This window comes from Ochotona curzoniae, unplaced genomic scaffold (assembly GCF_017591425.1).
Source record: "Ochotona curzoniae isolate NIBS_2020 unplaced genomic scaffold, NIBS_Ocur_1.0 scaffold_3208, whole genome shotgun sequence".
Taxonomy (NCBI): domain Eukaryota; kingdom Metazoa; phylum Chordata; class Mammalia; order Lagomorpha; family Ochotonidae; genus Ochotona; species Ochotona curzoniae.
Genome location: NW_024467106.1, coordinates 36,829,274 through 36,854,184, shown reverse-complemented (window position 1 = coordinate 36,854,184; position 24,911 = coordinate 36,829,274). Strand labels below are relative to the sequence as shown.

The 24,911-nt window shown below is 41.2% G+C and overlaps 1 protein-coding gene across 5 annotated transcripts in view; it reads left to right on the top strand.

Moving 5' to 3' along the window:
• TEK (TEK receptor tyrosine kinase) overlaps positions 1-24,911 on the top strand; it is a 119,366-nt gene that overhangs the window by 83,671 nt on the left and 10,784 nt on the right. For 3 of the 5 annotated variants that reach the window (XM_041004397.1, XM_041004401.1, XM_041004398.1), the window contains 7 exons: positions 3,621-3,782; positions 4,313-4,447; positions 10,512-10,799; positions 17,194-17,493; positions 19,188-19,342; positions 20,727-20,937; positions 22,711-22,821. In XM_041004397.1, coding sequence (XP_040860331.1) covers positions 3,621-3,782; positions 4,313-4,447; positions 10,512-10,799; positions 17,194-17,493; positions 19,188-19,342; positions 20,727-20,937; positions 22,711-22,821 — 1,362 coding nt within the window. The remainder of the gene's footprint in view (positions 1-3,620; positions 3,783-4,312; positions 4,448-10,511; positions 10,800-17,193; positions 17,494-19,187; positions 19,343-20,726; positions 20,938-22,710; positions 22,822-24,911) is intronic. The other 2 variants (XM_041004402.1, XM_041004400.1) reach the window with 1 other exon arrangement.

The following is a 24,911-nucleotide window of genomic DNA, read 5'->3' as shown; positions in this document are numbered from 1 at the left end:
AAGCAAAAGTCTCTTGTGTTCCAGATGAGGAAGGGAAATGACCAAAGCTGGTTAGTATTTGACCCACTTCACTACCTGATTAGAAATCTCTGGGGGAGATCCCAGAAACTATTTATGGATCTAGATCAGTAAATAAAATGAAGCAAATACTCAGAACATGCTCATATTTAAAATAAAAAGGGCCAAAAATAAGAGTATGATAAATACAACCTCATACATTTTGGATTCTTTGTCCTGATAAGCAATGTAAAACATCTCAGCATTCTTATTAGTATTTTGATTCTAGGAAAAAATTGTTTAGGAGAATGTTCACATTATCCAAATCATTTCTTATACTTGGAATGTTTTTGGAAGAAAGGAAAGTACAGGCAGTCAAAACAAATTACTTCATTTTCAAGCTTCTTGGAATGATTGTTGCCCATGGGAAAAAAAAGTAGTAAGTCAAACATTGAGTTGACATGAGTGTTTGGCTTAGCAGCTGATACATGTGCCCTTTGTTGAAGTGTCTGGGATCAATTCCCAACTCAGGCTCCTAATTCTGCAAGTTTTCAGCAAGTAAAAGTTCAAGTGGTTTAGTCCCTGATACGTGTGTGAGACCTGGATTGGTATCCTGGTTTGGGGCTCCAACCATCAGGCAGTGACATTTGCAAAGTAAACCAGCAATTAAAAGTTCTGTGTGTATGTTCTCTCTCTCTCGAATAAATTCTTCTGATTTTTAAAAAATATTACTAACCTACAGGAGAACCACAGATTCTAACTTATATTTTGTAATAAAAGAGACAGCTTTCAACAGCTATACACAGACACAACTTCAGGCCTAAGTCACTGATAACATTAGATTTTACTATAAGAATATAGATTGGTTCAATCACCTTGGAAACCTGGTAATTTATGACAAGGCTATGCATGTTCCAACCTATGACCCAGCAGCTTTACTCTTGGATATGTATCCAAAATAAATGTATGCATTAGAAGGAGGAATCTTTCAAGAATGTTCAGAGCTGTTGCAGTCTTAATATCCCCAAGCTAAAATTAACAAAAATGTCCAAAGTGATGAGGGATAGATGAGTTATAGTATTCAATATTGATACATATTAGTTTTCTTGGTCAGCTGGGTGCTTAGATAACAAAAACTTCCAACAGTTCTGGAGGGCAGGAGTTGAAAATCAAGGTGCCAGCAGAATTTGTTCTTTGAGACCTCACTGGCATGTAGATGGTGACCTTTTCCCTGTGTCTTCATGAGGTCTTGACTCTGAACATTTATGTCCCAATTTAATCTTCCTTTAATTTTGGCAGTCAGATTAGGTTAGAACTGTCTGTAATGACTGATGTGTAACTTCTTATCCCTTTAAGAACCCAGTCTGCAGACACAGTTACATTCTGAGGCACTGGTGGTGAAGGCATTAAAATATGGAATTTGTGGGAACACAATTCTGCCCATAATATTGTACGGTTTGGGAGACTGGCATTAGGAACATTGGCTCAGATGCCACTTGAGACACCTGCACACCACATCTGAGTGCCCAGTTTCTAATCTTGGCTACTTCTAATTTCAGTTTCCTAGTAATACACACCCTGGGCAGCAGCAAGGGATGACTCAAGCCACTGGATGCCACCCATTAAACTCCAGGCTTCAACCCGGGCCAGCCCTGGTTGCTACAAACATTTAAACAATGAAGAAGCAGAAGGATGATCTTTCTCTGTATCTCTGCCTTCAAATAATTAAATCGTTTTAGTTGCAAAATTAAAAGTAATGATTCTTAGAGTTTTATTGATGATCACAGAAGGATGTGCAAAAGGAAGAATATGCTTTGTGATTTCATTTAAATAGAGTAAAAATTAGGCAATGCTGATCTTTGTTGACAAAATCCAAAATAGTTTCTCATTTTGGGTGGAAGATATTAACCAGGAAGGGCCAAAAGGTGCTTATTGTGCATCTGAAACTTTTTGTATCATAATTTGTATGGTGGTTATATTGGTGCATATATAGATAAAATGCCCTGAGCTAAATATGAAGGGTCTTTAAAAAGTTCATGGAAAACTAGTAAAATGAAAACATACAGAAGTTCATGGTTTTTACAAAGAAATTTGCCTTACTACCTTACTGTTTTCCAAAAATTCTTTTATTACCTCTATATACTTAAGATTTTTGCAATTTATAATATTTATCTCAAGAAACCATGTTAACAGACAAAAAAAAAAAGAAAAGAGGTTGAGCATTTTGTGCAGAAGTTAAGGCATCTCTTGAGAAACCCACATCCACGCTTGAGTGCCAACCCCTGTGTGGATACCATCTCCCTGTTCATGCTCACACTGGGAGATAGCAGTATATAACCCAAGAAGCTGGGTGCCAGCCACCTGCATTGGAGGCCTGCATTGAATTCCTGGCAGCTGGCTTTGACATGGCCTTGCTCTGACTATTGCATGCATTTGGAGAGTAAATCAGTTGAGAGGAATTCCCAACTTGTCTCCTTTTCTCTGACTCTCTGTAAAAAAAATAACATGATAGGTTACTAGGAAGTTTATAGTACAGTTATTTCACTTTTATACAAGCATACAAATTGGCATTAATGGCTGCAGTAAAATATCATCTGCTTGTTTAAACAGACAGGTAGGGTTACTTGATCATAGAAGTGAACCATGGACCTGGCATAAGAGCTTAGTGGCTAAAATCTTCACCTTGCATGTGCTGGGAACCCATAGGGGCACCTGTTTATGTCCTGGCTCCACTTGTTATGTCCTCCACTTCCCATCCAGCTCCCTGCTTGTGGCCTTGGAAGGCAGTAGAGGATGGCCCGAGGCCTTAGGAACTTGTGCCCATGTGAGAGAGCCAGAGGAAGCTGTTGGCTCTTGGCTTTGGTTCTGGTTCGACTGTTTCGCCTGTTGTGAACACCTTAAAAAAAAGTGAATGATGACTTAATAAATTTACTCACCTACCTTTTTTTTTAAATTTAATTTTTACTGGAAAGTTGGATATACAGAAAGGAGGAGAGACAGAGAGGAAAATCTTCCATCTGATGATTCAATCCCCAGGCGGCTGCAACGGCTGGAGTTGAGCCTATCTAGAGCCAGGAGTCTTTTCCAGGTCTCCCACGTGGGTTCAGGGGCCTAAGGCTTTGGGTAGTCCTAAACTGCTTTCCCAGGCCACAAGCAGGGAGCTGGATGGGAACTGGGGCTGCTAGGAGCAAAACCAATGGCCATGTGTGATCCCAGCATGTGCAAGGACTTTAGCTGCTAGGCTACCATCCAGGGAATTTCTTGCATAGGACAGTATCAGCAAGGAACCGAAGATGAAGAGGAGCTTCGTGTCTTGTGTGTTGGATGAATTGAAAGGTTGGTAGGACTGTGGTCTTTAGGGCAGAGGAAGAGCTGGCTGAGAAGTGGCACGGGTTCTGTTGTGCAATGCCTGGCAGGTCATGATGCAGATTTCAGGTTCTAAGGATAATAGGAAGGACTGCCATGAGCAAAGCAGAGAGCAAGTGACTGCTTGGGATCTGTGCAGAAAACTCTAAGGAGACTAACTTGGTGGGATATGTGAAATGCTTTCTATGTGTTCACATAGGATAATAAAGCACCCACTCCCATGCCCGAAGACTCATCCCACTGTGCTGAAACTTTAGTTCTTCCAGAGCCTCTGAATGCCCCCAGTGTGATTGACACTGGACACAACTTTGCAATCATCAACATCAGCTCTGAGCCTTACTTCGGAGATGGACCCATCAAATCCAAGAAGCTTCTGTACAAACCTGTTAATGATCATGAAGGTTGGCGTCACATTCAAGGTAAGGTTTGAACAGGAAGCCGTGCTGTGGATGTGGCACCAGGAGAAAAGGGAATCCCCCTAAGAGGGAAAATCCTTTCTCTCTGCTTAACTTTCCACCTCATGTTTGGTGGCTGCCATAACCAATTCCATTTTAAAGTGTCCAGGAGCGGGTGCAGGAATCCTCTGTGTTCTGCATGCTGGGGACACAGAACCAACCTGTGTCCTGGGTCATTATCTCTACCTGTACTTGGTTCCAGGCTTCGAAGATCTCCAGTCTTTTTTTTAGGCTATTTGATCTTTCCTGGTCATGGTGAAAGGTAATTGTTTACACTGGGAATACAGTTGCTGAGAATTCAGGGGCTTGCTGAAAAGGAGCATCTTAATTTTCCTTATATTAGCAATTATTAACAAGGTCTTGAAGATGCAATTGCCTCTGTCTTTGACAAAAACGTTGTAATTTTTAATACCTAAAATTAGTTTCATTGCAACAATGAACACTCCAGTTTAAGAGAATGTCAACTGAAATGTTTGAACTTGCCCTCTCCTCAGTGACAAATGAAATTGTTACACTTGGCTATCTGGAACCACGGACGGAATATGAGCTGTGTGTGCAGCTGGTCCGCCGAGGCGAGGGCGGAGAGGGGCATCCCGGACCCGTGCGCCGCTTCACCACAGCCTCCATAGGTTGGTTCAAGCCACCAGGCTTTTTTTTTTTTTTTTTTTTTTTACAGACCCGGTGGGAGTGGGCGGAAGGGGAAAAAGGAAGGAAGAGCAGGAAGGGCGAGGTGGCGGGTGAGTGGGTGGGTGGGGAGGGAGGTGGAAGGAGTTTGCTTTTGAATGGGTGGGAAAGTGACAGGAAGCCTAGTGACTTTGAGCCAAGCTGTTCCTTTATTTGGGCTCCACTCCTGGTCTGTGTCCCCGTGGGAGGGGATCAGTAGCCAGCCAGGAGGACAGAGAAGGAAGCAGATGAGCCTTCAGGAAGGCAGGGCCATCCCCTGGGCTCAGGATTTACTGAGCAGCGACTATGCTGAGCCTTGGCTCCTGTATTTCACCCCCCACTTCCTGTTTCCTCCTTAAGGGTTCAGGCCCTGCTCCTGGCACACACAGGCTTCAGAAATACCAGTGTGTTTATTTTCAAAAACAATTTCTACTCTTTCAAAATAATCCATGTACATGGTTAAAACATCAAATGGAATGCAAAGCTTTCATCTATAGAACAACCCTTGCTTCTACCACCATCCAACCCTGTTTGCTGGAGGCAGTCACTTTTATCTCTTTAGGTTCTGTCTTGCAATATTTACCTTTGAGTCTCAATGTCAGACAGTGGTTTTCCAATTGCAGCCATCAGAATCACCTGGAGAGACTATTGAACCAAATTGCTGGTCAAATGCCCTAGGGTTTCTGATTCAGTAGTTTGGGGGTGGAGGTGGGGCTGGGGAGTTATCATTTGAATGTCTAGTGGGTTTCCCAAGTGATGTTTTAATTCCTAATCTTAGGTCCACATGTTCTAAACAATATGTGAGAAAAGGTTTCTTGATTTATCTGTGCTATTCAGCATCTGGTGATCTGTGTTAAATCAAGAGCACTTGAATTTGTTGAAGTCTGGTTGATGCTAACCCGGGCTCCAGCTTTCTGCTACCCAGGTTTCCTCTTCTGAAAATCAGGGTGACCCTTGTAAAGCTCTCTTGGCTGTCTCTTTGCTTTGTTTACTATATGTAATCATTCTATTGCTATCTCTTGGAAAGTGCTTTAAAAGTCACTCTCTTCAATTTATTTGTTGGTTTTGTTGGATTTTGAGTAGTTTTTCCTCTGGCCTTTATTAAACAACCAGTAAATTCGTTATTGTAAATGTACTCAATAAATACAAAGTATCAACTACATAGCAGAATTAATGGCTCACAAATATTTAATTCACATTACCTTGGAGGTTAAGTATTTTCATCTTCCTCATTTTATAGATGGAAAGTAGTCTCAGTGTAGTCATCACTCTTGGGGGCTTCCTGCCAGCAGGTCCCCAAAGCCACCGAGGGGGTAAGGCAATGGTGTTCTTCATCGCAAGAACCACCGGAGAGTCTAATCGAGGATGCCCGTTTATTGTAAAGCAAGCACAAACTTATATAGACTAGGAAAGGGAAAGGCAGAAGGGCGTTTCCCAACAGTCCTCCCATGCAACAATGACACTGTGATTGGCTAGAAGGCATGTCTATCTCTCTGGATTCTTCAGTCAAGTCACAGGTCAGATACAACACAGGCTGGAAGGTATGCTTCAGGTCACAGGCAGATAGGCTGTGAGTTGCTTTTGACTTCTCGGAGTTGCTTATCAATGAAGTCCCAGCAAAGCTTGTCCAAGGACAGAGAAGAGAGACTGGCGTGCAGCCTACTGCTCTGTCTGTATAGCTGGCAAACAGGTCAAGTTTAGATCTCAGCTGAAACCATTGTCAGGGGGTTGCCCCAGGGACACAGTGTTCCCTGTGCCTATGACCTCCCACACAGGCCAAGCAGGCAGAGATCTAGGGGCGATCTCCCACACTTCACTACATCATCTGGCTCCATGTCCTTCTGTTTCTATATTTATTTTATCCAGAAGCCCAAAAGTATCATTTGCTTACACCAATTCATATTCTTTCCTATTGTTAGTCTATTCATTAGCAGCAGAAAAGTAGAGGCAGAATATACAAGAGAGCATGAGGATGGACAGCTCGCTGCTATTGTGCAGGGACTGTGTGTTCCGGCAGAGCCCCCATCTCTGTCACCCCCACCACACACACACACCCTATCTAATTTTTCTTTTTTCTTTTTTTTTTTTTAACCCTACCTAATTCCATCTGACCTCTAAAGAAACAGTGGGTCTCAAAAGCCACTCAGGACCTCTTAGAAGCATTGCACAAGTTCCAAACATCTTCTTAAGAACACACTGAGTTGTGAATATCGAAACAAACAGGAACCATATATGAATTAAGGGCAGGAGGAATATCGCTATGACCAGCATCAAAGAAGCCTCTTCTGTGTGATCAGGTTGTTGCTGAATGGCAAATTGTAGTTAATTCTCCCTTAGGTCAGTGTTGATGAATCAAAAGGAAAGGTCATCTTTTGACTCAAATGGAAAGTATTTAATGGAATAGACCATTAAACACTTCACAGACCTGCACCGCACTGTCTTCAGCCCTCAGAATACATTCCAGCCAGGATGTAGTTACAGGTCTCCTGGAACATTTCAAAGTAGTTCTCAGGGTTGGCTAGGAAACTTAGGAAGGTTTTTCTTTTCCCATCATGTAAATTTTGCTGATTGTTCCTTTTTAAATTCTTCTGGCAGTTACACTGTTTGTGTGTGTTGACTGAAGTGGTGAAGGCCAAGGAATCCAGGGGGCAGGGAAGAAAACACAATCTGAGCCAATTTCAGAAAGGGGCTTTGGGGGCATTGGGGGGTTAATGTTATCGTGTCCCCAAAAGGAAAGAAAAGGACGGGCTTAGGGGATTTGCATAGATTCTATAAAATGTTGGCTCCAGGGTCTGGTGCAATGGCTCAATGGCTAAATCCTCACTTTGGAAATGCCAGGATCCATATGGGTGCCAGTTCATGTCTCATTTGGCTTCCTGCTTATGGCCTGGGAAAGCAGTAGAGGATGTCCCAAAGCTTTGGCATCCTGCACTTGTATGGGAGACTCAGAAAAAGCTCTTGCCTCCTGGCTTCAGGTCAGCTCAGCTCAGTTCAGTTCAGTTCCAGCTATTGTGACTATTTAGGGAGTGAACCAGTGGATGAAAGATCTTTGTCTCTCCTTCTCTCTAGAAATCTGATCTGCCTTTCCAGTAAAAATAAATAGATCTTTTTTAGGAAGCAATTAAAAAATTTTGTCGGTTCTGCATTGTCCCTGCAAGCCTGTCTGAGTATGTAGGTGGCTTATGTGAGAACTTAAATTTTATTTATTTTTATTTACTTGAAAGAGAGAGAGAGAGAGAAAAGCTGACTGATTTCTAGACACATTGATTCACTCTCTAATGTGAGTAATTCAGGAACAGATCAGGCTGAGACTGAATCCAGGAACTCAGTTCAGGTCTCCAGCAGTAGTGGCAGGGATGCAGGTACTTGAGCCATCACCTGCTAAGGTGCTCAGCAGAAGGAAGCTGGATTAGAAGCTGAGGAGGGATTCAAGTCCACACTGCTCTTGGATGTGGGTATCCCAACTGCTGGCTTAATTTGGGGCACATACTCAAAGAATTTTATTTATTTATTGTTATTATTTTCCATGATGCAATTTTGCAGCTATTGAGATTTCTCTCTCCTGCTCCCCTCCCTCCACCTCCCATCGTTGCCCCTGTCACCACCTCCCCCCCCACATAATCACAGTAGTTTAGTCCTTTAGTAACAGTTCCATGTTTAACATCCTGCTGTTTAAGTGTATTATGGCATTGTAGGTATAGGCAAATGAACTGGTGTGCAAACTCCAATGCCATACTGCCAAGGTTTATAACCCACAGAATTTACACTCCAGAGGTGAGCATAACGACGGATGTCATCACCGTCAATTAGCAAAGATTAGAGAGAGAGGATCAGAAAGGCCTTCAGCACAGTGCGGAGCAAGTGCACAGCCCGTGGCTGCTTCTCACCACTCTGATTCCGTTCAGAACTGCTGCTGCTGATGGGAGCTGACCCTTCCACCCCTCACCACAGCTGGAGCAGTGGTTCTCAGGCTGTTTGTTTTAACCTCTTCACAGAATCTCCAAAGATTCTTTTGTCCTAATAAACTTCACTTCTTTGTGACGTTTTAATGCCACAGTGTCCTATGGGTCTTTGCGAATCATCGTAATAATCAAAAATGTTTTCATGTTCCCAGAACCTATCTTTGGCCTCCAGGGATGAGATGCCAACTAAGAATGTGAAATTACAAGGTTTTTGTTGTATCTTTGAAAAGATTTTATGTCTGAAATTTGAAAATCAATTTAGCATTATTGACTGAAGTGAAGACTTCTTTTTGTGTCCGCACAAATTAAGACTTGGAGGGGAGGGAGGAAAAAGGAGAAATTAGTGTTAACAGACACCCTAAGGACTTAGCATTTTCTCTTTTTTCCTTTTCCTTCTTTCCTTTTCTTTCTTCTTTTTTTTCTTTTTTTCTTTTTTCTTCCCTTCTCCCCTTTTTTCAAGATTCATATTTTGGAAAAGCAGATTTACAGAGAAGAGACATAAAAAAAAATTCTTCCATCTGCTGATTTGCTCCCCAAAAGGCTGCAAAGGACAGAGCTGAACCAGTTTGAAACCAGGAGCCAGGAGCATCTTCTGGGTTTCCCCTGCAGGCGCAGGGTCCCAAGGCATTGGGCCATCCTGCATTGCTTCCCAGGCCACAAGCCGAGAGCTGGATGCGAAGTGGAGCAGCTGAAGCATGAACTGGTGCAGGTGGAAGATTAGTCAATGGAGCCATCATGCCGGCTGCTAAGCATTTTCATATTATTTCCTTTATTCCTCCTGAGTCTAGAAGATGAATGCTTCATTTTACATATGGAATTGGAGAGGTTACAAAATTGCCCATGCTTTGCAAAACCAAAGTAGCACATTCCTGTCTCTCTGATCTTAAAGCTGTATTGCTTCCATCAGCCACCTATTTAGTAGCCAAGGTTCTGTGCTTATTTTATCCAGGCTGCATGTGGTCACAGGCAATGCTTGGTTGTGATCAGAGCACACCTAGACCTTGCCTTGCCAACACAGCTGCTGCGGTGTCAGAAATTCTCCTTCTGAAGGGGCAGTAATGTGAAATGTCTTTAAATTGTAACAAAGATATTAAATGCTTACCTGCTGAATTAATCAGTTTTTCCTTACTGTAATGAAATACCTGAAGCAGGCTGCTATAGAGGTTCAAAGTTGAGGAGCTGTATCCCCAACATATGGCAAGTCACAGGGAATATGTGTCTGTTCTCTCTCTCTCTCTCTCGCTCTCTCGCTCTCTCTCTCTCAGAACCACCAGGATTAAATCATAGATAAGACTTCCAAATGGTCCTACCTCTAACTGCCATAGTTGGAAAAATCTGCTAACCTCTGAGACCCATTAATATAAGAATTTGGGAATTAAACTGTAGCCATGAGTTTGTAGAAGGCAAATTATATTTAAATCATTGCACCCATAACCCTTCCTTAACCTTGGTACATATACTATTTTCATTTTTATCAGCTTCCTTCCTATCCTTCATAACTGTGGAGATAATTTTTATCAAGTTGCAATCGGAGATTTTTCTCATGAACTATAAATATTTTTATTGGGCTTGCCTAGCTTTCCTAATAATCTATTTTAATCCATTGAAATAATATAATTATTTATTGAAGCATTTCCCTATTTTGAGCATTTTGGTTCCTTGTAATTGTTTGCTACCATAAATAATATAAGGAACAACTTCATGTCCTTATCCTTGTCTCTTTCTTTGCAATATTTCTTTAGGATAAATTCTCAGTAGTCAGATAATAGGGCCAAAGAATACGGTTTTTCCTAGTGCTCTTGAAAAATATCCCCAAGTTACTTTCCAAAGAGGTTGTATTTCTGCATTATAATTGCTCAAATAGAATATTACATTTATTTTAAATACTTGATACTTTGGTATGGAAAAGAATACTATATGGCTGCTAGTTTGTGTTTCTTTGATAGAATGTTAAGTTGTCTTTCATATTGTAGAGGCCAAGATTTTTCTCTGGAGCTGTCTTTGGGCCTTCCCTTACCTCCTCTCCGTGTAAACATCTCCATGATCTTTGTGTTTCCCACCCCCGCAGGACTTCCTCCTCCACGAGGCCTCAGTCTGCTACCCAAAAGCCAGACCACTCTAAATTTGACCTGGCAACCAATATTTCCAAGCTCAGAGGATGACTTTTATGTTGAAGTGGAGAGGAGATCTGTGATAGATAAAAATGACCAACAAAATATCAAAGTGCCAGGCAACTTGACTTCAGTGCTGCTTAACAACTTGAACCCTCGGCAGCAGTATGTGGTCCGAGCCAGGGTCAACACCAAGGCCCAAGGGGAATGGAGTGAAGACCTCACAGCCTGGACCCTCAGTGATGGTAAGTCACTGGGACCGCCCCAGCCTGCCAGGACTCAGCCACCATAACATCGAGACTATGCTTAGAAATCAGGAAAGGTGAGAAGCTGTGAATGCTGGCTAACTGCTTTCTTCCCTGAATCATTTTAATTACCTGCAATGTGTAAGGAAAGCTGCATTTGTATTGGCATGATTCCGGTAAGACTGTGGGGAAAAAGTGCATTCCATTGTTTATTAAATAAACTAGTGACATGAATAAGATGTGCTAGGGTTATGTTATTCAGCTGCAGGACACTTTCTAAGGAATGGCATGTATCTGTATGCACCCAGTGCTAACTTAAGTACAGGTGGATCTTTCTAATCCTAAAAGCTCTGTTTGAAAATCTTTCACAGCAGGCAATTCTTGCGGGGGGCGGAGGTGTGTGTGTGTGTGTGTGTGTGTGTGTGTGTGTGTGTGTGTGTGTGTGTGTGTGTGTGTGTAGATACATATATAGGCGTGCATGTATATATATGTATACACACATGCACACAATAAAATGACTTAAACTACTGGTCATTGCTTCTGATTGCCATTTAAAATTTTATAGAATCTTTTTTCTTTTTTTTTTTTTGCAATAGTAGAGGTTTTTCCATCATTAAGCAGAGTTCTGTTTTGATAAGTGAATAAGAGCTGCATCTATGGCACTTGCATAGCTCTTGGAAAGGGGAGCTAGTTTTTGGTCATACTGACTTCCACTAGAGTCAGGGTTGTATGGCCTCTTTCCAGTACCCAGAGTTGGTTCTCTACTACCTCAACAATAGATGTGCGAGCAGGCTGTGTTTCTCCAGCCTCTCTCGTTCCTAACAGTGACTCCTGAAGTTGGGACAGTACTGTTAGTATAAAGATACTCTTAAAAATATTTCTTTGAGAGAGTTATGGGGTGGGGATGGGGAAAAGCAATCTTCCATTTGCTATTTCCCTCCCCACATGGCTGCAACAGCCGGGACTGGCCCATTCTATTGATCTGTGTTAGGAGTAACAGGCATATCAAAACCCTGTGCCATTCCCTCTAATTCATTTTTATTCCCTTATTCCCAGGAATAACCTGAATTATGAGCTCATGTATCTTTCCATTCACTATTTTCTCATTTTAATATATATATATATAGACATACATACATATACATGCATACATGTCATTCTTCTGAATAAACATTTTTTCAACCCGGGTTAATTTCTCTAGCTCTGATTGATGCATGCATTAAAACTTCTGTTAACAGTGTTAGAAATAAAGCATAACATTTACTCCAATTTAATGGATGTTTGAGGTTCTTTTTTTTTCCTTTTTACTATCATAAACAAATACAGTTGCTTTATACATAGGGGTAAGGGGTTTTCAATGAAAAATGTCCCTCTGAAGTGGCTATTCAGTGTGTGCATTGTCCAAAAGTGTACAAAGCATTATCTCCCCAATCCCATCTCTGCATCTATCTTTGTCTTCTATCTGTATCACCTGATGCACCTTTTAATTTTGTTACTCTCAAAAAACATTTCATTATTAAGAGCAAGGTTGAGGATCTTATGTTTACTGCACGTTTAGGCTTTTTTAGTACTCATATGCTTGATATTATAAATTTCCTATTGTGTAAATTGCTTATATAAGTTGGATTTTAATATTATGTGCATTGCAAATATGCTCTCCTGATCACTTATTTTAACCTTGTTTGTGTTGTCTGTGGTCCCAGAGATACCTTAAATAAGGCTGCAGACGCATCAAAATCTATCTTTTCGGTTTGCCTTTTCTGTGCTTTTGAATTATTTTTTTAATCAAAGTTGGAACTATATTCTCTAGATTTTGTTCTACTTGTTACATTGTTTTGTCTTAACCTGAGATCTTTAAAATGCTGCTTCACAGCCAATGCGCGAACCAGTGGTACCAAGGCTGTCTACTGAATAGGCTTCCTAGTAACGTGATGCTTTCTGTGTCACCTGTCAACTTTTTAAGATTACTTTATTTTCACTGAAATGGCAGATTTTATAGAGAGAATGAGACAAAGAGTTTCCACCTGCTGGTTCACTTCCCAAGTGGCCACAACTGCCAGAGCTGAGCTGACCTAAAGCTAGGAACCAGGAGACTCTTCCAGGTCTCCCACATGGGTGCAGCGTTCCAAGGCATTGGGCCGTCCTCTATTGCTTTTCCACGCCACAAGCAGGGAGCTGGATGGGAAGTGAAGCAGCTTGGACATGAACCAGTGCATATATAGGATCCCAGCACACGCAAAGCCAGGATTTTAGCCACTAAGCTATTGTATTGGGCCCATTTGTCAAGTTCTTATATTCATTTTACATCTATTTCCAGATGGTCTGTTCTTTGCTTATTCAATTTCCAGCCTGATTATATATTTGTAAAGTGTTTTCATAATTGTGGGATGAACCACTTGCTGCTTCTTCAAAATTAGTTTGGATGTTTATTCACTATCCCATGTAAATATTACCCATTTTAAAACAATACGCTGTCAAAATCATACCACCAGTTCTCACACATAGGATTAAATGAAAGTGAATTGTCATTGGAAGTACTCTTGCCTTTGAGTGATTATATGCATTTGGTGGGGACTAGTGGTGGGTGTGTTGAGTGTGGCAGTATAGGAGTTGGTCTGTACAAGGTCAGGATATAAGATAAAGAGGATGTGCAAGAGAATGCTTAAATTTTACCTGATGTATTCATTAGAATTATGGTTAGCATAGACTAATCCTGCATAGATTTTTTTTTTCAGAAGTAAAATTAATGCTTCCAGCGATAAAACATGGATTTTACAAAGCAACTAATTTCATCTAGCCTAAGAAGTATAATGAATTAGATTTGGCATATGGCTCCAAACATATGTGAAAAATGTTTACAATCTTTCCTGATTAAAAACACTTATCTGTAGACTATGTGGAGAGAAGTGTAAGGATCACCAGCAAATCAAACAGCTAAGAAAGGTGAGGTGCATGCCCAGATTTACAGAGCGAGTAAGTGGTGTGGGCTAGGATTCTAAGTCATGTTTCAGTCTCCACCAAGAACAGCATCAGTATCTCTTTAAACGACAACAATTCGATTTAAAGTAGGTTTTGTTCTGGGAGAAGTTCCTTTAGCAATGCTATTCCATTTCTAAATCATCTGCGATTTGGTCATTGTTTCCTAAAGTGTTTTAGAATTCACTTTAAACTCACCCAGGGGACTGATGAGGCTACATCTGCTAAATCTAAATCAAAGGTGCACTGTGTTATCTCAAAGGCTGTCTTCTTTCAGCAGAAAATAGATATACTGGTAGATGTAAATTTATGATTTTAAGCTCTCGTATTGTATTCTTCATTCTTCTGGCAGGTATCTGAAAAGCACTGCCTGTTTATTTAATGGACTTAGAAGAGCATTGCTTTAGGAAGTTAAAGTCTCTTGAAGTGCAATGATACATATATTAAATGTTTACAATAGTCTGGAAGTATTAGTATCCCTAATACTCTGCAATCCCCTTGTAATAAACATGTTTACATTTGTGCAAAAACATACAAGATTGTTACTAGATGTAAAGAAAATAAAGACACATCCTTGATTAATTTTGATTGTGGATGCTAGATGTAGAAATTAATGATCAGATTTGGGAAGTGGACAATCTAGTATCTAGCTTTAAGTTGCCAGTGTAACTTAATAAATATGTCATGGGGAATCAATGCAATGGGAAGACTAAGTTTAGAATGAAGAGGAGTATTTGAGAATTTAGAATAGACTTATCTTGACATTTCCTTAAGATTATTTTTTCATTTTTAAAAATTCTTTATTTTCGGACACAGTTGAACAGGCATTGTAATTTCCCGCTCCATCTCCTCACCCCACCCCTTGTTCTCCCCTCGAGTCTTTCACTTGGTGTCTTCCAAGAACCCTCAGAAGGCCATCATACGGTCATTGAGGTGTCACCCAACGATGTAGGGACTTATCTGTTGTTTCACTGTGAGTCCATCCGTGTACTGCAAGTACAGGAATATACTTCTGTCTGTTTCTGCCTAGGGACATATTTATTCCCTCTGCACTTCCATTATACCTTCCCTTAAGTACAGTTTCCCTTAGGTTGAGACGGGAAAAAAAGGAAAAAAATTTTAAATAAAATGAAAAAGTGAGACTTCATCTCCATTGTGTTATCAAATTTGTAGCATGGATATCTGTGTGATGCTGGCGTGGTGCAAAAGAGTGTCCAATATCTTCCTGTAGAAATTAGTGCTGGTGTATGACCCATGTGATTCGAATGTGAGTGTAGTATGGAATAGATCATCGTTACCCATGGGTAGTAGTAATAACAGTGATAAGAAGAATATTAACAATCTCAGGTGAACATATGCAAGATTCGTTATTGTAATGATTTGCACACAGTAGGACAGTGGTAAATGGAATAAAATAGCCAATTTTTTTAAAGATTTATTTTTATTATTTTTTTATTGGAAAGGCGGATATACAGAGAGGAGAAACAGAGAGGAAGATCTCCCGTCTGATGATTCACTCCCCAAGTGAGTGCAACGGCCGATACTATGCCGATCCAAAGCCAGGAGCCTCTTCCGGGTCTTCCACGCGGGTGCAGGGTCCCAAAGCTTTGGGCAGTCCTCAACTGCTTTCCCGGGCCACAGGCAGGAATCTGGAAGGGAAGCGGGGCTGCCAGGATAGAACTGGCACCCATATGGGATCCTGGGCGTGCAAGGCGAGGACCTTAACCACTGCGCCACCGTGCCGGGCCCGCCGATGTTTACTAGTCCTAATTAGTACCATTAAAAGCCTGTGAACTTTTTGAAATGTATATTCCCATGTTTAAATTTTGCATGATAAAGCTCTCAGCATTGCCTCTCTATCAGTCTATGCAGTTTATGAGGGTCAAGAGAGACCTGGACCTGGAAGCACAGGGTAAACAGCCTCACAGACGAAAGGAAGAGTTAACAGTAAGGGAAAGGTCTTGATTCATTAGCTGTTTTCAATTGTGTTAAGCCTTCTCAGGTCACCAGTTTCCCTTCTAACCTGTGCCCCTCAGGAAAGGCGTTTCAGTGAGAAAGCAGGGAAACATCTCTAAAGCAGGAAAACTCCAAAGCATCTCTTTTTTTCCTCCTGCTTCTGGCTTCAGATGGAATGTGATCTCACTTTTCCCCAGATCCATATTATGATTTCTCCTATATTCACTATTTTTTATTAGTTGATACAGTTTAGTTGATAACAATTGGTACAGTTTAGTTGGCATTGGGCTAACCTTTCCCCCTTCCTACATTCCCTCCCTTTGCCTCTGTTCTCCCCTCCAGTCTTACAACGGGTGTTTTTCATGAATTATAGCAAGTCCATTATGCTGCCACTGGGGTGTCTCCCAACAATGTAGGAGATTGTCAGTCATTTCGTTGTGATTCCATGCTTGTATTGCATGCATGAGGATTTACTTCTGTTTCTACCTATGAACATATTAATTTCTGTTACATTTCCATGATGTATCCCCTTGAGTACAGTCCACCATGGAGAGAAGAAAAAGAAAAAAGAAAAGGATATTGAACCTTCATTCACATGAGTTAACGAACATATTACAAAGGTATCAGTGTGTTGCTAGGGTGTGAAAAAGAGTGTCCAGCGTCTTCAAGTAGGAGCAAATGTCATTGAATGTCCCAAGGCACTAATGAAGGTATAATGAGGACTAGATCTTTATTATTTATGAGTAATAGTAATATCAGTAATAAAAGGGACATTAACAATCTCAGATGATTATAAACAACCCTAACCACTTCTAGGAATCCAAAAGACTTGTTACATGAGAAAGCAACATGCACCCCAATGTTCATTGCAGCACAATCAACAATTGCAAAAACATGGAAACAACCTAAATGCCCATCAATAGAGGACTGGATAAAGAAATTGTGGCTCACCTACAATATGGATTACTACTCAACTATTAAAAAGAAATGAAATACAATCGTTTGTGGCCAAATGGGCCAAACTAGAGACCATTCTGCTAAGGGAAATGAGCCAATCCCAAAGGGTTAGCTATCATATGTTTGCTGTAATGTAAGACAATATGATGCCAATCTAAGAATTTTACCTTATGTCACTTCCTAGATACTATATAAATGGCAGCTCTTAAAATTATTCCATTATTCTGAGCATGAAGAAGAGTGTAAGAGTGAATGGAGTAATGGAATTTCTGATGCTTTCAGTTCATGCATGAATGGTCAACAGGTGCTGTATGAGTGTTTCTTTTTCCTGTCTTACCACTTTCTCAGGTCTCCATGGAGGTCAGTAGCTGCCACCATCTAGTTACCAACCGAATTGGAATTACCAAGAAAACACATTTGCCATTCATAGGTTGACATGAACTGCCTCACAGAAGTATAAAACCTTGAGATGGTAGTATTTAAGTGATTTTTTTTAAATTTCTAGTTATCCCTCCACAACCAGAAAATATCAAGATTTCCAACATCACAGACTCCTCAGCTTTGATATCTTGGAAAATATCTGAGGGCTATTCTATTTCTTCTATTATCATCCGTTACAAAGTTCGAGGCAAGCATGAAGACCAGCACATTGATGTGAAGCTCAAGAACGCCACCATCACCCAGTATCAGCTCAAGGGCCTTGAACCTGAAACAGCTTACGAGGTGGATATGTTTGCAGAGAACAACATAGGGTCAAGCAACCCAGCCTTTTCTCAGGAGCTGGTGACACTCACAGAATCTCAAGGTTGGTAGAAGAGATAAGTGCTTAACATGGAATTGTTTTTGGAGAGCATCAAAAAAGTCTGTCTTAAGATATTTATCTAATATGTGTGTTGTGGGATAGAACTCACCTGTCCTGATAGATTAGACCATCTCTAAATGGGTCCCTGAGAAGTTTCTGTTGAACCATGTCCTATTGGTAACTTTCAGAATAAATTAGCTTATCAACATGTTCAGCCAGTAATCTAGGAACACTCCAGTTAATTAGAATGTTGATGTATGGAGGAAGGAGAATGTAGAACTTGCTTATGGGGAGGGGTGTTTCACTGGGTGGTTCCAAGAATCACATTCCATTCGTACACAAATGAACTCTTCTGTTGACCTGCATGATTCTGTTCTGTTCTGACCTGTCTTCTGTGATGCTGCAGGTAACAAGGTCCCCATCTCCACCACCAGTCCCCGAGAAAGGAGCTCCTTGAGAGAAAAGATCTTGCTAGAATGCCAAGCATGCAATGACCACTGTTAACACAGGAACAGTTGACGGAGACAAATTTTTATAAATTTATAATTTGGATCAGAGTGTTTTTACAGAAAAATTATGGTAGTTTTAAAGTCCGTGTTTCCCTAGAGAGTTACCAAGCTGAATTTTCAGTGCTGGTTCTTTGGAATATCCGCAAAATGCTCACAGAATGAAGTCTGCCAATTATTTTTTTTGAGATTACACTCTCTAGTTTTTATGATAAGTTACATTTTGATAAAAGGTACATAGGCTCTAATCTAGGCCATACATAAAACACCAAGAGAACATTAAGAACAAAAAACCCTAAAAGCCCCCTCCTCCCCACTGAACCATTCCACATCTTTGTACATAGAGACAAAGAAAGGTGGAGAATATTCTGAAGATGACTTCATGTTCTCATGCTCTTCTTGAAAAAGACAGGTTGAGTTTTAGTTTTAATATGAAAACAAAGAGAGGGATTAGGCAACAGTCTTTATTATTTTAAAGATGTATTAAGTGGTGGGAGAGGTAGACAGAGGGAGAGAGAGCTTTTATCCACTGGTTCATTCCCCTAGCGTTCTCAATAGTTGTGCTAGGATGATGCCAGGAACAAGGAGCTCCCTTCGAATCTCCCACATGGGTGACAGGAATCCATGTACATGGGTCATTATCCGCTGCCTCCCAGGTGGCAGGATTTAATCCTATGCACTTCGTATGGGATGTATCCCACTGCCCCGTAAACACCTGCCCCAGACCTTAGTATCTAATAACTTATTTTGACCTGAACACTAAAGTTAGTGTTTCTTTATCTTTTCCTTTCTTCTATCTTTTCTCTCTTTTCCTGTAAATCATAGACTCTGAGCTCTTATTTTCAGTCAAGTTTAAGCATTTCCAGGTTAAAAAAAAAAGTGTTGTGGAAAGGAAATGGCATTGCGTTAGTTATTCTCTAGTCTTCTGCTTGGACCTCTACTTGGAAATGAAAGCTGAACAAGTTGCAATGGCTAATGGTTAGCACACTGGCATTTTGAAAGCACCTCAGTACCTAGTTTTTGAAAAACTAATATCAATGCTGTGACTCAGATCCATCTCTACTGAATTAGGGTTTAGGCAGAGGGGCAGGAGGTACTAGGGATATCATTTCATTCCCACTCTGCTGCATTCTCTCCCAGTGGTGGCCTCGCTGACTGCACTAACCCAGTTGCTTCTTTGTTCCTGCACAGCACGAGCAGACCTGGGAGGTGGGAAGATGCTGCTGATAGCCATCCTCGGTTCAGCCGGAATGACCTGCCTGACAGTGCTGCTAGCCTTTCTGATCATGCTGCAGCTGAAGAGGGCCAATGTCCAGAGGAGAATGGCTCAAGCATTCCAAAACGTGGTAGTATCCCATCTCATCTTCCTCCTAGTTGCTAAGTGGATGTGCAATTCCCAGAGACGAGCCTTGTCTTCTCTTAGGTTTCTGTTATGAAAGAAGGTGAACAATAGGGCCATATCATTTCTTGTCCAAACCAGCACAGTTTAGAGAGTGAGGAGTGAGTCAGTGCTCTTAATACTTGTTCAGGAAACCAGGCCAAAGTAGGATGTGTGGTCATCCTCATGATAAGTGTGTAGGTAGAATAATCTTGGAGTAGAATGAGCTAATCATTTTGGAAAGGATGGGCATGAAGGAAGCCAGGTTCTCAATGTGGACAGGTACTGAATGGGTCCTACTGTCACTTTGAACCTGGCTTTCTTCATTCCCAGATTTTCCCTCCACATTTTCATATTTCTAGGAAAACAGCATTTTCCTACACTTCCTTTTTAAACTTCTATTTCCTGTTTGATATCTTCCTTAATATTCTCATCTATTAGTAATTAGCATGTGTGTCTTTCTCATTCTTGTGTACCCATCAGCCTGTAGTGATGGTCCATGACACTTTGAAATTTTAACCGCTAGGAAAGATCCTAAAATCACTTTTCCAGCAGGTTCTCCATTTGAGTCCCTTGCGTGGACCAAAACCTGAATCGATTTTGGACTTCAGGCTCTATAACATCAGTTTGTACCTAACTGGGTAAATTGGGAATCAGAATACAATATACTCAACACAGTGATTATGCTTAAGAAGAGCTGCCTGAGTGTCCAAGGTTCCTTTCCAGGAGGTGCAGGGGAACACCAGTATCTGGCTGCAGGTCAGAGCTGGCTCCCCTGAGCCCAACCACTGGGCTGGGATTGCTGCAGTCTGTCAGGACAAAAGTGCTTCTTCATAATCTTCTCAGCAGCAGTTTGCATTCGGCAGACAAGAGACACTGTGCTGGGTTTTACCCTGAGCATCCTGTAGCCAAAGTAAGCTTTATGGAGTCTAAGGTTTAGGAGGAGACTGAGAGCAAAGTATGTTGTCCAGCACTGTGATGATGCCAGGAAAACTGTGAGACACCTCCTGTGATTCATATGGGTTCACCATATTATTTTCCAAACTAGAACTGAATACCTGCTCCTCACACAACAGAGGAGGAAACTCAAGGATATCTAAGTTGGGAACAGCAAGTCGTGGCACACGTGTTGTCCTCCTTAATCTTTGCAAATGTTGCTATTCAGTTAAACCCACATGGCTTTACAGCAGCTGGTTCATCAGAAAGGGCTTGTGAAATGGAACCTATTTGTAGTCTGTTTTAGAATTAAATGTGTCATTTCGTTTTTTAACCTTATGCAGATTAAAGACAGAAGCTATTTTGCACCTTTGAATAATGAAACATCCTAACACAAAATTTCTTTTTCTTTCCAGAGGGAAGAACCAGCTGTGCAGTTCAACTCAGGAACTCTGGCCTTGAACAGGAAGGCCAAGAACAACCCAGATCCCACAATTTATCCAGTACTTGACTGGAATGACATCAAGTTCCAAGATGTGATTGGGGAGGGCAATTTTGGCCAGGTTCTGAAGGCACGCATCAAGAAGGATGGGTTACGGATGGATGCGGCCATCAAGAGGATGAAAGGTCAGTGGCTGGACAGCTGGAGTCAGCGTTTCAGTAGGGTGGGACGAGGCTTCACTTCCTGTCAGATCTGTTCTCTGTGGCCTTATCTTCTGCAAAGCACAAGGTGGCCTGGTGCCAGATATGGCTGTTGGGGGCTGCTGAAGGTGATGCTGCTGTTCATAGAATCAGGATGTAAATGCCCAGGTTGGAGCCTCTCACTATTTAACCAGCACGTTGGCACTCCTTGGGATGTGAGCATATTCCGGTGCTCTGTCTGAGGCTGCTACCCTTCTGGGGGTTATCACTTCTCTGAATGTAGTGGTTCTCATGACACAGCTGGTATTGGAATCCCCAGGAAGGGTTATTGAAATACCAACTGGGTTTCTCTACTCTGATGTCAGGTTCTGCACCTCAGAATGTTGAACCTTACGAAAGCAGTTTTTTTTTTTTTTCTAGATCTCACCTGAACCTAATTTTCTATCTTGGACTATGTGAAGAGGCAATAGGGCTTAAGTAGGCAATGGGACAGACAACTTTTGCAGGAACAGTGATACATCCAAAGCAGTTCCCGAAATAAATGCAAAACTTCATTATTAAGAACTTCAATTGTGGCACATTCGTGGGAGTGGCAACTCAGCTTAGCCGTTAAGACCTCTGCCGTCCACATCAGAGGTGGCTTCAGTGTCTGGCTTTAGTTCCTGAGCCCAGCATCCTGCCAGTGCGGGTTCCTGGAGACAGTGGGTATTAGCTCAGGTAACTGTTTCTGGGCCCCTCCACAGGAGACATGGATCACAGTTTCAGTCCCTGGATGACAGCTCCAGTGGCTTCAAGCCTGTGGGAAGCAAACTAACGTGTGGGAGTTCTTTCAAAAATAATGGCATTTAAAAAATATTTATTTGGGCACGGCAGCGTGGCCTAGCGGCTAAAGTCCTCGCCTTGAACGCCCCGGGATCCCATATGGGCACCGGTTCTAATCCCGGCAGCTCCACTTCCCATCCAGCTCCCTGCTTGTGGCCTGGGAAAACAGTCGAGGACGGCCCAAAGCCTTGGGACCCTGCGCCCATGTGGGAGACCCGGAAAGAAGTTCCTGGATCCTGGCTCAGGATTGGCTCAGCACCGGCTGTTGTGCTCACTTGGGAAGTGAATCATCGGACAGAAGATCTTCCTCTCTGTCTGTCCTCCTCTCTGTATATTAAAAAAAATAGATTTATTTATGCTTATTGGAAAGGCAGAATTATAGAGAGAAGGAGAGAGAGAAAGATCTCCCATCTGCTGGATCACTCCCCAAGTGGCTGCTACAGCTGGAGCTGAGCTGATCTGAAGCCAGAAGCCTGGAGTTACCTCCAGGTCTCCCACACCATTTGTCTCCAAGTGGCAGATTTAACTGCAATAGGTCACAGGCAGCTCTCTCTTGACAATGTCCATTTCACTGAACATTTGATGGCTTGAACAGGAAAACCTTACAGAGAGTAGTGGTCCTCTTCCACAGTGATCTATGGCCCTTGGAGATAACATGGAAATATCTGGATATGCTCTTGGTAGCTAGGGGATAGAGCCTAGGGATGATACTTCACATCCTATAATGCATAGGACAGTTCCCACTAACAAGGAATTTCTAGCCAAAAATGAACAATTCCAGGTTTTGGAAAACATGCTGTTAGAGTAACCTACTTGGTTTGCAATGCGGTTCTGCAGACTTGCAGGTAATCAAATACTGCTGAAGGTGCTAGGGACCTGGCGGACAGTTGATTCTGAATGTGTGATGAAAACTCACACTCCTGACTTCCTTCCCAGAATACGCCTCCAAGGACGATCACAGAGACTTTGCAGGAGAACTGGAGGTTCTTTGCAAACTTGGACACCACCCGAATATCATCAATCTCCTGGGTGCATGTGAACATCGGGGTAAGATGCTATTTTCCTGTCTTTCCTGCCTGATTAAAAGACAAAGGTCACATTTTCACTTGAAATTAGGAAAGATCCTAAATCTTAAGGACGTTACATATTTTTGAAAGCTGCAGTTTCAATACAAATGCTGGTCCAGTTCCGTCTATAGACTGTGCCAAGGTCGCCTTTCCAAGGCTGATGTGGGTTAGCCAGTACTGCTTCCTACCCGGTCCAGCCTTGCTGCCCCCAGGATTTTCCCAACCTTGACTAGGGGAAATCATGAGAGTCCTCACCCCCTAGAAAGAGTGAAGTGTGTTGATTCTTGTTTAAAAACTAGAAGAGCCTCTGCCCACAGTAAGTGAAGCCTTAAACAGAAAAGCTATAGATCAGTGGTTCTTACACTGGGTCATTTTGCTTCCTGGGGAAAGTTGAACTACAAATAGCTAATAGGTAGAGGCTATTTGGAATGTGAAAGCTCAACAATGTACTATAATGCTAAAGCACTGATGATACCTAGATTAAAGAATAAACTACTGTATGACACAGCTTTATTTTTATCCACAGTCCTTCCATATACAACCACAATAGAGTTTTACTATTGTGCTGTACATATTTTTAAACTTACAATGTGAATTCAGATGTTTCTGGTTTGTTCGCTGTTACAATGCATGTAATTAATGCTGAATGAATAGATATGGACATGAATCTTCTATGAGTTTACCTCTGCAGGTTGCATGGGTGTGTAGTTCTGAATCTCTTTCAGCTTACTTTCCCATGGAAAAATTTGCTTCTGCTAAAAAGCTCCACACGGTAATCATTTAAAACTTGACAGCCACTTGTGACTTTGCAGCAGAAACACCAACAATAGAAAAGAGACTATGTGCATTTCCTCAATCTATTAAACTAAAAATACTGGTGCTTCAAGCAATATATCATTCTATGATCCAATAAGGGTCTAATTTTGAAAACCAGATCATGTCTCCTAGGTTAAATAATGAAGTAATGACATTCATTTCTGAGCCATTTCCTGAAAACAAATTCATGTGGAACAGCAATAAATGAAAGTTAAAAAAAGACAATCCACCCAAACCAGGAAAATATAGATCTTAAAATTCTGCTCTGTTGTCACATTAGCATAGAACTGTTTGGCACTTAAAATTTATAATTTGTTAAAGATGTTGAGAAAGCGCATTCATACCAGAATCCAGGTTCATTTTTTCTAGGAGTAAAATAGGATTCAATGACATAGGATACATGTTTTACTATTTCAATTTTTTAAATATCCTTGATGTTCAAAGTATGCAACATCTTTAAATTATAAATTACTTTGTTTTTGAAAGGAGAATCTTTCTGTAAGTTTGTCAAAACATCAATAGTTTTTATCAAAGCAAAATAAGACAATGGACCATAATTTTTCCATGAGCTCTTATTGTTTTTTTTTTTTTAACACTTGGAGTTTTCTGGCTTCTTAACCAAATGCTACTCTAAAACTAGGCTCTATTGGCCTGTGACATAAGCAGTAATACAATCACTTAGCATATTTTTTTGAACAGTAAAGGCAAGGAAGAAAGTTACCTGTTGTGGGTTCTTCCACAATGCATCTCTAATCACTCATATATACATATATATGTATATATTCATTATGTATTATATATACATATATATTTAATACATATATAATACACTATATGTATATATTATATATAATACACTATATAATTTTTTAATATATGTATGTGTATATATACAATACAGATATACAAAATCTCAAGAAAACCTAGAGATGGACTGAAATAGCAGGGCTGGCCCATATTAAGATTTTGGCCAGCAGTAAATAAAAGATAATGTGAGGTGGGTGTTCTGACTCTGAGACAAAATACTTGGAGCTCACTGTATTGCTAGAGTGAGTGAAAGCCGTTGTCAGTCTACATGGGTAAACAGGGCTGTGAGTTCAACTTACTCCCAGTGAAGATGTGGACAGGATGTCTCTCCCTCCTGTGGCCTGCTAGCGTTGTCCAGGGTGCCTCTACTAATGCACATCAAATGGGCTTCATAGGCAATTGCCAAGGAGCATAGCCCATCTTAAAACTTGACCTGTTGAAGCTGCT